At 38.6% G+C, this 17184-nt stretch overlaps 1 protein-coding gene across 2 annotated transcripts in view; it reads right to left on the reverse strand.

Annotated features, from left to right (window-relative positions):
* CFAP44 (cilia and flagella associated protein 44) overlaps positions 1-17184 on the reverse strand; it is an 89882-nt gene that overhangs the window by 50957 nt on the left and 21741 nt on the right. For both annotated transcript variants that reach the window (XM_054973070.1, XM_054973071.1), the window contains exons 8-14: positions 16391-16505; positions 15375-15539; positions 12429-12584; positions 4361-4408; positions 2931-3030; positions 1821-1915; positions 905-1114 (exon numbers count right to left, since the gene is read on the reverse strand). In XM_054973070.1, coding sequence (XP_054829045.1) covers positions 905-1114; positions 1821-1915; positions 2931-3030; positions 4361-4408; positions 12429-12584; positions 15375-15539; positions 16391-16505 — 889 coding nt within the window. The remainder of the gene's footprint in view (positions 1-904; positions 1115-1820; positions 1916-2930; positions 3031-4360; positions 4409-12428; positions 12585-15374; positions 15540-16390; positions 16506-17184) is intronic.

Raw genomic sequence — 17184 nt, forward strand, 5'->3', positions numbered from 1 at the left:
AGTCTTCCAAAAAGATCAAGATCATTGTGTTATCTGAAGAAGGGAGCTTTGAATCTCAAAAGCTTAAACCCTGAAAAACTTGATCCCTAAGGTGTGCAGGACTCAAATCTTGTGTCAAATCCAATTAGAGTTGCCAACCCTGGCTTGGGAAGTTCCTGGAGATTTGAGGACAATGCCTGGAGAGGGCAGAGTTGGGGGAGGGGAGGGAGCTCAGCAGAGATGTGATGCCATAGAGTCCACCTTCTAAAGCTACTATTTGCTCCAGGGGAACTGATCTTTGCTGTCTGGCCATCAGTTATAATTCTGGGAGAACTCCAGGTTCCAACTGGAGGTTGGTTAACCATAGATCCAATCAAGAGTCCCACAAAACCTGAAAGACCATCTCAGGTCTTTTGCTATGAGCCTTTGTAAAGAAGTCTACTTTATGAGTTGTATGTAGCATTGCCTGCAATCTCCAGAATAATGTAAATTGTTTTCCAGGAAGTCCATTTTCCTCCTGCTTATTCATTTTGAGTGAACTCCAAACAACATAGAATTCGTATCTAATTCCAAATTTTGGTTGTATTGGACTATGAAGAAAGACTAGTGTTGACCAAATGCCTACAGATACAGGAGTGAAGTGGTTATATCATCGCCATACCAGGCCCTGGAGACTGAAGGTGCAGTGGAATAATTTTTTAGACTGTGGATTTAATTATCTGATGGGCAAGGGCCCTTTTATGGGTAACAGATACATAAAATGTGAAGCTACTGACTGTTCTCAGGGCTTCAAAACTACCATGCCCTAGTCCAGCCCTTATGACACTTCCACTCAGTCATTGCTGCCACCTTCATGCTATGAATGAAGAAATACAAAGCATAAATAGTCCATTAAAAAGAATCCATTTATAGAGTGAAACCATACCCCTGTGGCAAACACTTCTCCATTACGCTCATAAGCCAATGCTGTAACAGTAGCAGTATGAGGCTTGAAAGCATGTTTCAGGCGCATGGCTGCATCTCCTACATTGTTTCGTCCAGCAATAACAGGGAGTCCCTTCGGATTATAAAGTTCAATAATGCGAACAACACCATCTTGAAAACCCACAGCAATTAGACCTCCTTTTGGATTCACCTTTGATTTAAAAAAATAGTTTCCATTAATGTAACATAGAGTGATGCAGCTATATTGAACCCTGACTTACACATCATTTCATAAATCTATACAAAACCCATGGGAATTATTCAGTACACAGGCAGGCAACTCAAAACATTGTGCCTGACTCTTTTTTTTTTGGACTTCCAGAAGTGAATTTTTTTTTTATCCCAACCTAGACAGAAGACTCAGGATATATACAAAAACAAAAATCCAGAAAATACAAAATGCTAAAAAATGTTTTCCAGAACAATGAAACGTAAAAAGACACAAAATCACAAACAAATTTAAAATCCTAGATCCCTCTCACTCCCTTGCAATACCAGCTCAGTATCTCCATCTGTATACCAGTATATTGCAGGTAGCAATATAAAAATACTGTAAAACCTGGATTAAAAAAACGTTAAAAGAACAAATATAAAATACATTAAAACCTCATAGGAAAAAAACCTAGAACGATGAAACAGGAGGAAGAAGAATGGTGAAGAAGCTAGACAATAAGCTTTAAAAAAAATTATTAGTGCAAAACATTAAAAAAGCAAACAGAAGAATAAAAAAAAGAAAACAACAAGCTTCTATATCTTATAATGCACCAAAAATGATTAGCCATTTGTACATTGCAGCAGTTAGGAAGGGGAGAAACATGCAGAGATCTAAGTAGATGCAAGTATCCCATGCTACTTACCACTTTTGGTGCCCAGGTTAGTGCTGTTCCTCCCTGCTTAAATTTCATATCAACCAACTGCTGTTTAGCAACAAAATCATAGATACGCACTGTACCTGTGTCAGAGAGTTTAAAAAGTGAGCAGAGAAAAGTGGCAAGCCATTATCTTTCCTCACTCTCCAAAATTAAATATTTTTTGCTTTAGGAGAACAAAAATATTTCCTTTTTTGTCATCAAAATTCTCAAAAGAAATTGTGGGGCAGTTTAGTAATATTTATGCCTTCAAGAGAGAGAGAGAGAACATTGGATTTGGAAAACCAAAGAACATTAACTACTTGGTACCTTCCAGAAGATGCTTTCTCTCAGATTTCTTATCTGCAGCATTAGAGCAATTGACCTCACAGGATAATTACGAAGATTAATGCTTTGCCATTTAAAAGCACTATAAAGCCAGAGTAGTATAGTGATTATAAAGTGTCAGTCTGGGACTGAAAAGATCTAGGATCAAATTGCCCCACCCTGTCATGGGATGACCTTGAGCCAGACACTTTCTTCTTAGTCTAACCTCCCTCACTATGTGATTATCATTGCAATCCAAAGCAGAGTTCCTCCAGTCTAAGCCCACTGAAATCAATGGACAGACTGGAGTAACTCTACTTAGGATTGTACCATGTGAGAAAGAAATGGAGAAGGGAGAACTGCCCTGAGCTCCTTGGGGAAAGAGCAGGATACAAACATCATCAAAAGATAGGCATCATTATTATTAGATTCCTAAAAATCATCCAAATTTTTTCAGTGATGCTCTCTTAATTAGATATTTTAGATACACTTTTATAAAGGAAAATAAATGTGTTAGTTCATTTTTTCTTAGCATTTTACAAAGCAGCCAACAGAGCATTTTTTTCCAACTCCCTAGATGTGGATATGAAACCATTTATGGAAAAAACACGACTGTACAGGATTTATACATTAATTGGCCAACGCCATCACTTACACAAGACTTTGAAAAAATGAATTTACATCATCGCAAGTGGACAATCCCCTGCAGTGAACAACCCCCTGAACACATCAGTATAACTAATCTCAATCTTCAAAATTGATTGGGGGCGGAGTTGAAAGAGTTGTACTCACGGTCAAGAGCAGTGGTGGCCAAGAGATACGTGACTGGAGAAACAGCTATAGCTTCTATCTTTCCAGAATGGAATGTGAAGAGACATTCTGGATCATGGGTCTACATGAACATGAAATAGAGTTCTTTAGAAAACTATTTGCAAAAGCAGCTTAAAAGCAATGTGTACATGTAGATATCAGAGCCTTCTGAAAATCATGTCCTTGAAATGTCTTCTGTTGGACATTCAAAATTAGGCACCTAATGTTAAATCTAAATGGTAAGTTTAAAGACTGGATACTGAGTATAAAAGTAAATGCAACACCAAGGATCTTTGCTAGTGATTGCATATTAGAATACTGTGAACTCTGAAGACGCTTCTTCTATTTGCTTGTCCATCAAATCCTTACCCACACTGATTAACACAAAAGAGAAAACATTAGAAGAAAATGTGCTGGAAGAGATCCTTTTAATGCATGTTTATGACAGTGCTGATGACAGAATAAACTGTATAATAACAATGTTAATCTAAATTAAGCTTTTTTCATTAATTTGAGCTATTCATTTAAAATATGTGCACTTGTTCTATATCAAAATGTTGGTATTTTGATACTAATAAAAAGATAAGTGACGTGCTATTGATTTTTTGAATCTTATCACTGTAAAGGTTGTATACATCATTAGTACTTTACACCTTCAAATATAAAAGATATACCTCCATTTATCCATCAAATATAAACCATGTGTAATTAAAGAATGATGGAGAGAACAGGGCCAGATCAAGGGGGGGCAGTGGGGTTCTCCGACCCCGGCGCCACAAGGGAGGGGGTGCCGGGAGCAGCTGCCAGCTGCCAGAGTGCACAGGCGATAACACGGGCAGCCTCGCAGCCCCCCGCGCTGCCTTTCGCCTGTCATTTTGGTGACGTCATCACGCAGGGTGGAGCAGCAGAGGCAGCATGCGGGGCTGGGAAGCTGCCCACGCCATTCGCCTCCCCGCAGGCGAATGGCGTAGGCGGCCTCACAACCCCCCGCGCTGCCTTTTGCCTGCCCCACAGGACAGAGGGTGGCCGGCTTGCCGCGCACCCCCTGTCCTGCAGGGCAGGCAAAAGGCAGTGCGGATGCCCGCGCCATTCGCCCCTGTCCTGCAGGGCAGGCAAAAGGCAGCACGGATGCCCGCGCCATTCGCCTGCCCCGCAGGACAGGGGGCAGCCAGCCGCCCCCTGTCCTGCGGGGCAGTTGAATGGCGCAGGCGGCCTCACAGCCCCGCATGCTGCCTCCGTTGCTCCGCCCTGCGTGATGACATCACCGAAAAGACATCATGATGCAGAACTGGGAGCACGCGCGCGCACAGCGCATGCGCAAGGGGGTCAGACTAGGGTTGCCCTGGGCGCCGGCAACCCTAGATCCGGCCCTGGGAGAGAATAGTGAAGAGAAAAAGAAATGAAAAACTTACAACATTTGCAAAACTCAGATCAAGTTTCCAGATGGCTCCATTAGAATCCTACAGAAGAACAATTTTTAAAAGCTATAATTTCAAATGATATTTATTCTAAAGGCACTACCTCCAATCCAGAGAAAGTTAGCTGCACTTAAATCCCATTCCATTGACAATTTGTTGCCTTATTCATTAAAAAAGGGGGGAGATGTTGGAGGACCATATCCATTTTACAAGCAATCCTGCTTTATTACCTAGAAATCAGACCTAACCATTACTGCACTAACAATGCAATCCTAAAAAGAGTTATACCCTTCTAAGACCATTGACTTCCATGGATTTAGAAGGGTGTATCTCTGCTGAGGATTGCAATGTAAATGGATTTCATGGCAGGATGAGCTGGGACAAACACAACTTTACTTTAAAAAAAACACTATTTTTATTTTATAATTTTTTTGCAACATTAACAAAATGTAAACTTTCAACACCAAATGAGTGATTTATATAACAACATTTAAGATATTGAGCTAAACAACCTGATATGTACCATATACAATTAATATAAAAGAAAATCCTTATTTTGGGGGGTACAGAGTTGTCAGTTGAAGCTAGTTGGTTACACATTTTAAAAATGTGGACCATTTTTCTATACATGAAGATTGATAATTGGGATTATTCACAGATGTTATCTGATCAGTTATGTTCTCCATTATCAACAGGCTCCAAACCTTTAGCAACCACTGTTTGACAGTGGGGATCTTGTCTGTCTTCCAATTTTGACCTGATGCAGTCTTAGCTGCAGACAACAATAAAGAAACAAGTTCTTTTCTCAGTTTTGAAACACCATTATAGTTCTATAAGTTGAGCAAGATGGTTTCTGGACATTTTTCTGTTTTGTGTCCTGTGATCTTTTCTATAACTTCTAGAATTTTATTGCAATATTTTTGTATGTGTGGACAGGAGGACCACCAGCAATGAATAAATGATCCATTGTTACCATAGGCTTTCCAGCTATTGGGATTTGTTTTTGTTTTACAATAATAAAGTTTTTGTGGTGTGAAATACCATCTTGAATGGATTTTGTTTGACTGCAGTTTGATATTTAAAGCATTAGTATTGTATATTTTGGAAGACCGTACCTGATTCCATTGATTTCTGCCTATATCCCTACCACAGTCTTTTTGCCAAGCTTTTTGTGGTTAAGTTGCTGTTGACCAGATATTTTGATTCAATAGTTTGTTTGTAAAGAATAGAAATTAATCCTTTAATTTAAGTCTTTGCTTATTAGTGTTTCAAATGGGGTTAAAGTTCTGTCCAATAGAGTACTAATACCTGCTTTGTTAATCGAATTGTGAATTTGTTGGTCTTGAAACCTTGGAAGTTCTACCTTATATTTTGTCTCTAGATAAGCTTTTGAACACATTTGCTTTTTACTATATACGTTACAAAATCTATAAATGCCTATATTTCTCCAGGTTTTGAAGGTATCTTGGTTGTCTCCTGGTATAAACCATTTTTGTTCTAAGAATGCCATTATAGGAGAGGTACCGGGTGCTAACAAGTGTCTATGGCCATTTCACAGGGCCAAAGCCTCCGGAAGATGGTGCGAAACTCACAGAACGAAGCGTCTTCCTAGTGCAATTTCCCAGCACGATCCCAGTTAATGGCACAATTTCTGATGTCATCACACCATTAAAGGGGATCATGCAGGGAAATCGTGCTAGGAAGATGCTTCGTTCTGTGAGTTTCGCGCAATCTTATTGACACATGTGAAAACGGCCGATGTTTGTCCCATATATATAGGGTCTCTTTCAAAAAAGGGTTATCCCAGATTCCCTTTGGTCTTTCTTGAGGTTTGTTCCAAATGATTTCCTGCAAATTTTTAGGAACTACACTTGATTGTTCAATCTGTATCCATGCTTGTTTTTCATTCTGAGTGATATACAATATTAGGTTTTTGAGTTGTGCTGCCTCATAATATTTTAATAAATTTGGAAAACCTAAACCTCCTAATTTGGTGGGTCTTGTCAATATATTAAAATTTATTCTGGGCTTTTTATTTGACCAAATGAATTATTTAGTTTTGATTGCCAGACCTTTATTTCCTTTGGATCTATTTTGATAGGGATGTTCTGTTCTGTTTTTTCCAAGCAAGTTAATTGTGATTTCAACCAATCATGTAAAAGATTTTGTATTTATTTATTAAGGGGTTTAAAATTATACTCAGATAAGTCTTTTAAGTTGGTTGGAATAATAACCCCTAAGTGCCTTCAAGATTTCAATACCCATTTAAACAGATAATTGTGATTGCTTTTTTGATAATTGGAAGAATATTTATAGGATAAATTTCAGTTTCTGAGTAATTAATGGTAAATCCTGAAACCGCTGAAGAGTTTGATGTTTTGGACAAGATTACTTAAGGATTTTGTTGGGTTACTTAAGTGAATGACAACATCGTCTGCAAATAAGCTTAGTTTATGTGGTATTGAGTCAATAGTGATTCCTTTTACATTCTGATCCTGACGGACTGCCTGTGCTAGAGGTTCAACTGAAATCGCAAACAAAATGGGTGAGAGAGAACAGCCTTGTATTGTACCTCTTGTCAGTAATAAATTGTCTGTTCTATAATTACTAATACATAACTGGGCTAAAGGAGATTGATATAGCACATCAATGGTTCTTAAGAAATTTGAACCGAATCCCATATGTTTTAGTACAGTTTTCAAAAATAAAATTTCTAATTTATCAAACACTTTTTCAGCATCCAAGGCCAGAAATAATTATTCTGTTTGGTTGGTTCTACAGCGGTAATTGATATTCAATGATTTTCTAATATTGTCTGTGAGGGTTCTGCCAGGAATAAAGCCTGATTGGTCATTGTATATATATTGGGCAATGATTTTGTTCAGTCTAGTTGCTATGGTTGTAGAAAATATTTTAAAATCATGATTAAGGATAGATATGGGCCTATAAGATTCTGTTAAAGCCAGATCTTTACCATCCTTAGGGACTACAATAATCTTTGCTTCTTTTTTCCAAGTATTTGGCATTTTCCCATTGTACAAGCACTGAGTCATTACTGACCCATAGGGGGCTGTCACATCACAACGTTTTCTTGGCAGACTTTTTGTTACAGGATGGTTTGCCATTGCCTTCCCCAGTCATCTACACTTTACCCCCAGGAAACTGTGCTTATTTTACCAACCTCGAAAGGATGGAAGGCTGAGTCAACCTTGAGCCAGATACCTGAACCTGGCTTCCGCCGGGATCGACCTCAAGTTGTGAGCAGAGCTTCGACTGCAGTACTGCAGCTTACCATTCTGCACCACAGGGCTCCTAATTTCCCCATTTAATATCAAATAATTACAAGTTGCTGTTATCTGTTCTATCAACTGTAACTTAATTTTTTTTAAATAAAACTCTGCGGGTGAACCATCTCTGCCTGGCATTTTATTGTTCTTAAGATTTTGGATTGCTCTGGCTACTTCTGTGTTATTCACAGACTGGTCTAGATACTCTAGATGTTCTGATGTGAGTTGAGTTTTGAAATTTATTTTAGTTAGATATTCAGTTATTAAAGTTTCTTTTGGAGTTTCAGATCTATATAATTTTTTTATAAAAATCATAGAACGATTGGGCTACATATTTAGATGTAGTTAAAGATTTCCCTTGGGGATTTTTAATCAAGATTTCTTTTTGACTCCGTGTTTTAGCAATTTCAGAGAGTTTGGATTTTTAACTATGAATTTTTGTTTTAGATATGCCATTTTTTAATTTTAGAAGTTTCCAATAATTCTAGATTTTTATGCTCTAGATCCAATTTATGTAATGTTTTTTCCCCATGTTTCATATGCCTTTTTTCCCTATGAATCTATTTTTGCTTTCACGTCCAAGATAGTTTTTTGTCTAGATCTTTTATACGCTGTTGTTTTTGATATCAGTATTCCTTATTACAGCTTTAAATGCATCCCATATAATATCTTGGGAAACTCCACAGTTAGAATTTATTATAAAATAATTTTCAATTTCTTCTGAAATTTCCATACAAAACTGTTCATCTAGTAGAAGCATTTTATTTAGGGTCCAGTTAGGGCCTTTCCCATCAGATACACAACTCTACTTTACTGCATAACAGACACCTATAGTCTCCTCTAGTTTGGGCAGCATAGAGCTGTTTGAGGACTAGCAAGTGGCAAGGTGTACCATAGAACTAAGGCTGGCATAATAGCTATTAGGCTGGATGCCTTTGTGATGATGCTATATAGAATTATAGTAAAGAGTCCAGTAGCACTTTTAAGACTAACCAACTTTATTGTAGCACAAGCTTTCAAGAACCACAGCTGTCTTCATCAGATGCATCTCGAGAGCTTATCCTACAGAAAAGTTGGTTAGTCTTAAAGGTGCTACTGGACTCTTTACTATTTTGCAACTAGAGACTAAGATGGCTAAATCCTCTGGATATAGAATCATAGAATCATAGGGTTGGAAGGGACCTCTAGGGTCATCTATTCCAACCTCTCTACAACGTAGGAAATTCACAACTATCTCCCCCCTCCGCACGCAGTGACCCTAGCTGAACTGACCTGGGGAAAATTGCTACCTAATGCCAAGGTGGTGATTGGCGTTATCTGGGCATGTAAGAAAGGGCCACAAGAACTAAGTATCTGCACTCCCTCTCATGATCTGCCTAGGTTCACAGAATCAGCATTGCTGTCAGATGGCCATCTAGCCATCTAGATCTCCAAAGAAGGAGAGTACACTACCTCCCAAGGAAGCCTGTTCCACTGAGGGATCGCTCTAACTTTCAGGAAGTTCTTCCTAATGTTTAGCCGAAAACTCTTTTTATTTAATTTCAAAACCACTGGCTTTGGTCTGACCTTCTGGGGCAACAGAAAACAACTCTGCACCGACAGCTCGTCAAGTACTTGAAGATGGTTATCATATCACCTCTCAGTCGCCATCTCCCCAAGCTAAACATACGAAGCTCCTACAACCTTTCCTCATAGGACTTGGTCTCAAACCAACTTTCCCGACATGGTGGCTGAGTGAGGGACTCATTACCATGGGCATTCGTGCTCATTCTGCTTTTGGGGCTTTTTAAGCCAGGCAGGGTTGAAAAAAATCACCCTGAAACCTGTCTTTTATCTGTTGAGAGACACTCAGCGTGCAGCACTGGATTGATCAGAGGATTATTTGACTCTTTTTAATTAGAGAGCTGGAGACTCCCCCAGTGACCAAAGACGTAAAACATCAGCAGAGCAGAACTGAAGTGGCTGGAAGCCAGGAAAGCCAACTTGGGAACTTGTAAATATAAAATTATCTTTCCAACTTTCTTTATAATAAATCACTTATAAGGAAGGATTTAAAGCTTTATCAAGATTCATTTATTAGCTGACTTTTTAATTAGCTGACTTTTAAATATATATTGCTGAATTAGAATCATTGCTTTATAATTTTTTTTGAGAGGGGAAAAATGGCTGAACATTGTTTCTTTGTAGTCTAAGCTATGGTGTCACAGGCTCACAGAGAATGACATTTTTGTTCCTTATTCACCACCTACTGGCTTGACCAAGGATTGAGCTTTTGAGGCATTTAGGTGAAGAAGGAACTAAATTGAAGACAAAATGGTTGCAGCCATGGAAAATGTTAAAGTTGAACTAGTCTCAGAAGATATTATAGATATAATATCTCAAAAAATGTTCTTCTCTCTCAAGCAAAATTAGAACTTTGTTTACAGAATTAAAGCAAGAGTATGGAAACATCTTAACCCAAATACAGCAAGTGAATCAGGAGACTCAAGAACTAGTCCTCGAAGATAAAGAATCATTAACTCAATTTCAAGCTATTCAAGAATTCAAGAAACAGCTGAAGGAATCCAAGGAGTTACAAGAAAAAACTGAATTATCACTAATATTACAAGTAGGCCCATTATCAAGAGCAGATCGGAGACAAGGAGCCTCAGAAATGGAATTCAGAATCAACAATTTGGGCTTTTCTTGAACATGACACATTTTGGATCATATGGATGCAAAGAGAGAATATTGAGGGTTTCTACAAGACTATGTGAAGGTTCGAGGTGATTTTGACCCTGGAGGCCCCTTTCAATGAGTTGACCTAAGGATCATATGGCTTTCTGCAGGTTGACCAAATTACAAGGCATTAAAGTAAGAAGCATGAAAAGAATCACACATGAAGATTGAGGCAAAGGTATATCTTGAGTTTACACATTCTGTTACTTACAATTATTGCTGATTTGAACTATTATATTATGGAACTCTTTCTCTTTTATTTTTAATACCATTCTAATTTCTGTGAATTTTTAGTTTTTCTGTATGATTGGGCAAATTTTGTTAAATTTGGCATGTATAACCAATATTAAAGTAGCTTAACAAAAAATAATCAAACTAATAATCTAAGATACTAAACTTTATTAGGTTTAGTGATATGTTGAAAGTGAAATGGTTGGAGTTTCACCTTGTGACAAATTTTAGAGATATATTTTCAGATATCTTACTCAGATGCGTCATACTGGAGATGGAGGGGAAAATTTATTTTGATAACCAATGTGATTTATATAAGTAGGCCATACACATTGTTGTTTTCCTTTTTTAATATTGCTATTTATATAATGTTCCTAGTATGACCGTTTATTGCTCTGTTATTTTTGCATGATTGGATCAACTTATAATATATACAATAAGTCTAACTATTCAATTTAGAATGTAATTAATATCAAAAAAATCGACTAACAGTTAATAGAATATAATGTAGAATACAAAATGTTAAAAGTTCTACCTATCCTGAATCCCTCCTCAAAAAAAATCTCTTAAAAATGGGTTATCAGATATATTTAGAAATGTTGTAGTCCTTTGTTTTCTTTTTTAAAATAGAAGTGAGGGAGGAGAAAAATTATGATGATCAGTTATCTAATATATTTGATATTACTATATTATCATATATCTTTTACTGATTTTCTACTATTCTTTATATTTTACATATTCTTTCCAATGTAATCTAATGTATTATGTATAAGGTTCTATAGACGTGGGCATAAACCCAAAAAATTTAACAAACCAGCGGTTTGTGGTTCAGTGATGATGATGAACCCGAACCAACAAACCGAAATTAACATTTCCTGCTGATGAACCGGTTTGAGGTTCATGGTTTGTGGGCGTCAGAACATCCCGCGTTGGACTTAGAGAGCCCATATTCCCAGGGAGTGTTTAGCAGGCTCTCCTCCAGCCAGCACCCAAGCTTGGTCAAGATTGCAATAGGGATCTTGGAGTTATACCCTCTCCAATCTGAGGCCCCAGGAAACTCCCATTAGATACAATTAGAGCCACCATTTGACATTGGCCCAGTGTACAAGGGGTTGGCCATCAGAACTGCCTATCAGGGTTTGCAGGGATGAGATTGGAGTGCCCATGGCTACAGAACACCCCCCTTCCCCCTCCCTGCCCCTGGGTGTCTTCTCCCTTGTAACCAATTTGCAGCTCCATGGTTGGAAGGAAGACCTGCCGATTAAGGTAAGCTGGGCTTCGATTCGGGTTTCCAGGGCGACAGAAGGAGTGCAGACAGAGTTCAGGCATTCCTCCAGCTCCATTTCCAAGGGAATTGATTGGTGGTGCATGAATGCCTGGCTTCACGAACCATGGGCGAATGCAATGAACCGGGCTTCCAATGAACGCTGGTTCGTTGGCCATGGACTCTCATGAACCGCCGGTTCGTGAACGGAAGACTGGGCGGTTCGTGGGTTTTTTTGGTTTGTAATGCGGTGCATGTCTATGTCTATGCACCTTCAATTGTTATTGCTATCTTCTTTTCTAAATAAAATCTTTAATTAAAAAAAGGACTTGGTCTCCAGACCCCTCACCATCTTCGTTGCCCTCCTCTGGACACGTTCCAGTAAAGTAAAGATCTAGAAAGCCCCTCAGCTGACATTGAGGCCTTTTCTTCCACATGCCACCAACACATCATCAATTCATATTCTTCTACAGAATCATGGCAAGAAATTATCATTGCTGCTGTCACATATGTCCTCCAAAAAATCTTTATACAATTTAAGAGAGATCAAGAAAACTCTCACCTGAGCATACCAAACAGGATCTCCACGTTCATGAATTTTCACCATACAATTCAAATTCACATTTTTGCCAACTAAAAGTTCATTCATGTGTTCCATTTCTAGCAGTCCAGAATCATCCACAATATCAGCTGTATCTATTGTTTCAAAATCCCATACCTTCAAAAAATTGGGAACGAAAGGGATTATTCATTTTCAAATGGCAAGTCCACTCCAAATGGCTCCTCTTTCTTATTTCTGATGAGTTTGGATTGTATGTTGTTTTATATGATGTATCTTGAACTGCTGCATTACTGTGATTCAGGGTATATTATTCTTTTAGCTTTTCCTTGTAACTAGCCCTGAGTAATTTTTGGAGATTTTTTTATATAAATAAAGCGAGCATGGGCTCTTATCTACCAGCAGTGGAGTGATGCTCCTACTGTCACTCACAGAATCATCCCCAGAGTTCTGTTCCTGGGGATAGTAGAGGCACCCTCAGGAACAGAATGGGAGGGCAAAGTGGGAGGCAGAAGTCATTGCCTCCTCCTCTGCTAATGGAAGTGATGTTGCACAAGGGTAACTATAACTACTGTTATTCTAGCAGAATGACAACCTAGGATCCAACTTAAGAAATGTCAACAATGTTGCAGCAGCAGAGTTAAGTGATGGCTGTCCACTAAAGAAACCCCAGTTTTCAAGTACATTGAGTCACAGGATCAAATTCGACAGGCCCTTGAATAAAGTGCCCCCAGCTAGTCACCAGTGTCTCCTATGCAAGGGAAAAATCCAGTGCTTGCTCCAGGACAAAAGCCTTAGCCAAACACCCAAGAGCAACCACTACCTAAAAAACCAAAAAAGCACAATCGAACCAATGGCCAACTAAAGAATCCCAACAGAATCTACATGGCAGCAAGCAGAAGAAATCATGCTCAAAAAAAAAAAATCTTGCAAAAACACAAAAATTACATGGGGGAAAAAAATCAATCACCTAAAACATATGTATGTACAATCTACACACAATCTAAGCCTGACCTTCCTCTCAGTTAGGATTGTTGTGAGGATAATATGGAGGCAAAGAGAATGAGGTAGCTGATTTCGGTCTCCATTGTGAAGAAAGGCAGTATATAAATGAAGTAAATACAAATGAGGATGGGGGCAGATAAAAGGTAAGTTATTTAGTGGGTTTAAAAGAAAGAAGAAAATAGGGAAAGGTGAGCATATGGAGTGTGACAGGAGGAGGGAAAGAGGAAATAGTGTGGGGAAGGGGATACAGGGAAAGGTGATGTACTCTCAAGTCCTTGGAGGTTCCCCCACTATGCAACTGGGCCCAGTTCAGCTGGCACCAAGCAACCATAGGGCAGAGGCTGCCAGGATTTGGGAGGGGGAGAAGGAAAGGTGAAGACAGGGGGCAAACAAAGGTGGGTGGGAAGGAGAGAAGGAAACAGGACAGGGGGACAGACAATGGGGGGCAGGAAAGGGGGAAAGGACATGGTAGGAGAGGGAGAAATGTGATGCATCCACATCCTTGTGGGTCCCCCACTTGTCCTTAATAACTTTTCATATACTCGGCAAGATACAACCACATCCCTATGAGTGAATAGTAGGGGTGTGCACTGAGAAATTTTTCATTATAATTTCTGATCCAGACTTTGGGGGGAATTTTTTTAATGTCATTGCTTATTTTCAAGTAGGCTATTACTGTTTTTTGAGAGTCAAATCTGTTTTTTTCCCTTCCTTCAGGACCATTATTTTCTGTAGGAAATCTATTCAAGGGTCTGGGGCAGCTATTTATAAACATAATGGCACAGAACAGAGTTCGCACAAAACACATTTCTCTTGCTAATCTAAAGACCTTCCAAATTTCAAGCAAATTGAACAAAGGGTGTCAGTTTTGCAGACCCCCAAAATAGGTCCCTCTCTGTGCAGCTGCACTTACATCTACTGATTTCTAAAATGGCAGGTGTTATGCTGACTCCAGACCGGGAGTCAGCATAACACCCCTGTCTACGTTCATTTCATTTTCCTACTCATACAGTGACTGATTGACAGTAAAAAAAACATTTACCTTTCCACTGTCTGTTTGCCATGCTTTCTTGTTGTGGTCTCTTTAACAAAATAAGGAAAGAGAATGGCAGTTTTTCCATGATTTCCTATGGTGGACTCAGGGAGGAGGTGGAATCATAATTTTTCAAGCAAACATCAGAAGTGCAGTTAGTTGTCTTCTAGCTGTCCTTCAAAGAACCCCCAAGTTTCAAGCAAATTGGACAAAAGGGTTTGAACTCTATGGATCCCTGAACAAGCCCAGGCTTTCTACTTTCAGAGGGAAAGAAAACTCTCTACAACCCACAAATCAAGGAGGAAGGAGAATGTCAGGTCTACAACTCAGGATTGGCTGGGATTCTCTGTGCTCCAGCCTTGCAATGCTCGGATTGAAAGGAAGAGATGTTGTCTGGGAGATCAGTAGGTTGGCTGGAAGTGTTCTTGCTCCTCCTTTCAAGGGTCTAACTGGAAGGGAGAGATGCCATTTCCAGGACATCAATACACTAAAAAAATGTGCTCATGGCTGATAAGCATCAGAACTTGATAAAACAATGGATATTTTCAGGGAGTGAGGTTTATTATTCCAGTCATCTTGGATTTACATTACCATTCTAGAGAATCAAGGTCATAATACAGTGATTTCCATGAATATTTTTGGCTTGGAAATTTCATTTTGCATACTCTTGTGAACATTCACTAACACATGGAGAAAGACAGAAAATATCCTTCTAATGGTAGCCCCTCATTCCTAATAGGGTACATCTCAAAGTTTCCCTGAACTTTGAAGGAGGCCTTTCAAAGAAAGCAGGAAACTGCCTCATGATGGAAAGAGGGGCTCCTAAAATTCACCACCAACAACCCACTTGTGAACTGGACCTGGGCAATATGTTAGTTCACAATATTGTCTGTTTTTAAGAAAACACTCACTCTGATGTATCCATCTGATCCAACAGTGACCAATTCTCCTTCATCCAGAACTAACTGATTAATTGGACCATTGTGGCAAGTTTTATGTCCAGGTCGACAAAGTTCCACTTTTATAAGGCCCCCTTCCCAGAGCAGCATGTTGCCCCATTCTGACCCTGAAAGCACCTTTCATAAAAATTAAACAATATACATTAGTATTATAAGAGATCCATGTATAAATGAATATATTGCATACATATTATATTATATGTTTCTCTGTTAATTTTCACAGCCAGTAAATATATTTCCTCAATAAAAAGTTGAATTCCTGTCTGTTAGACCTACATCTATTTAGAAATGCCACAAAATAAAAAAATGGACTCATCATAGAAATTTTCTCTGCTCCGAATTGTAATGCTTCTTTTTATTATAAGAGGACCGCTCATCTCCACAAATTTTCACTTGGTTTCTAATTTAAAATGGGATGTATTTATATTCTTATATTCCTTTGCACCTTTTTCACATTTGATATTTCTTGTTCTCTTGTACCTTTTTATTATTAGTAGGGTGCTTAGAGCCTTTATAGTGCGGTCTGACACTTTAGAGTGTCAGACTAGACTCCTGGAAAGCTCAGATTCAAATCCCCATCCTAGACATCTCAGACCAGTCACGCTAACCTGTTTCACAGGGAGAATCATGTATTAAATAAACAGTTGTTCTTTGCATATGCGCAGAAGTTAAGTACTTGAATCTCCTATTAGTTTTGATGAAAAGTTACTACCTTTTTGTAGCGTTAATTGTAAATGCTGCCAAACCTGAAGCTGCCTCCAATGCTTGTCCTTCTCTATCAGGGGCTCTATGCTTGTAAATATGGAGCAAATCATGATGCCAAATATATAAGCCAAATGTAAAAAATGTAAACCAGTTTAGAAATCTTGATAATCCTTGCCATCAGAACTAACACAAATAGAAAAATGTGGGGTTTACTTTATCATCTAAAAAGATTGCATTTGAAAAGGTTAAAAAATGTTCCTCACCTTCCCATCTGGCAGCTCCACATATCCTTCAATGTCTGTCAGTGCGGTTTTTCCAAACCTACCCAAAGCTCCTTGTAGTTTCAGACCTGTGAAAGTAAGGGCCATCTTCCAAAACCTGATTGTGAAAAAATCAAAGTTACCTCTTCATCACTTACTCTACTCTCACTTTTTAAAAAAAGGATGTCAACCTTTCATACAAATTCGAGGTAACTATTGGCACAATCCAGTGCCCATTTAAATCTATTTAAATTAATAGGACTTAAAAGCACTTAAATGTGTCCTGAATTGTAGGCTATATTTTTAACACAGGTTTAGTCCAATATATGTAATTTATTTGTGCTGAGCATTGACTTCATGAGAACATTAGAAAAACAAACTTTTGTTTAAAGCACTGTATCCATTAGCATATAACTTCACTTTCCACATTTACCCAAGTAATTGTTCTACAGGCTATAACCTTCTTACTAGTAGATCTACTCACAGAAAAGGACTCCGCTGCACAGCTTCAAAATCAGCATGGAGGAGCCTTTTTGCAAGAAGGTTTACCCACTGTCAGAAATGACAGGCTTGGGGGCATTCTTGCAATCTACACTGTTTCCTACCATACACTCCTTGAAAAGGTTTCTCATAATATTCCTAGTAATGTCCCTCTGAACACAGATCATGAGAACACTGACATCTTCAAAAGGGAAAGGAAGAAAATACTATCTGTATTCAGACTAGATGTGAGCACGAACCACAAAAAACCTGAACCATGCGGTTTGTGGTTCAGGGGTTTCCACGAACCAGGAACC

This window comes from Eublepharis macularius, chromosome 3 (assembly GCF_028583425.1).
Source record: "Eublepharis macularius isolate TG4126 chromosome 3, MPM_Emac_v1.0, whole genome shotgun sequence".
In the NCBI taxonomy this organism is placed as follows: Eukaryota; Metazoa; Chordata; class Lepidosauria; order Squamata; family Eublepharidae; genus Eublepharis; species Eublepharis macularius.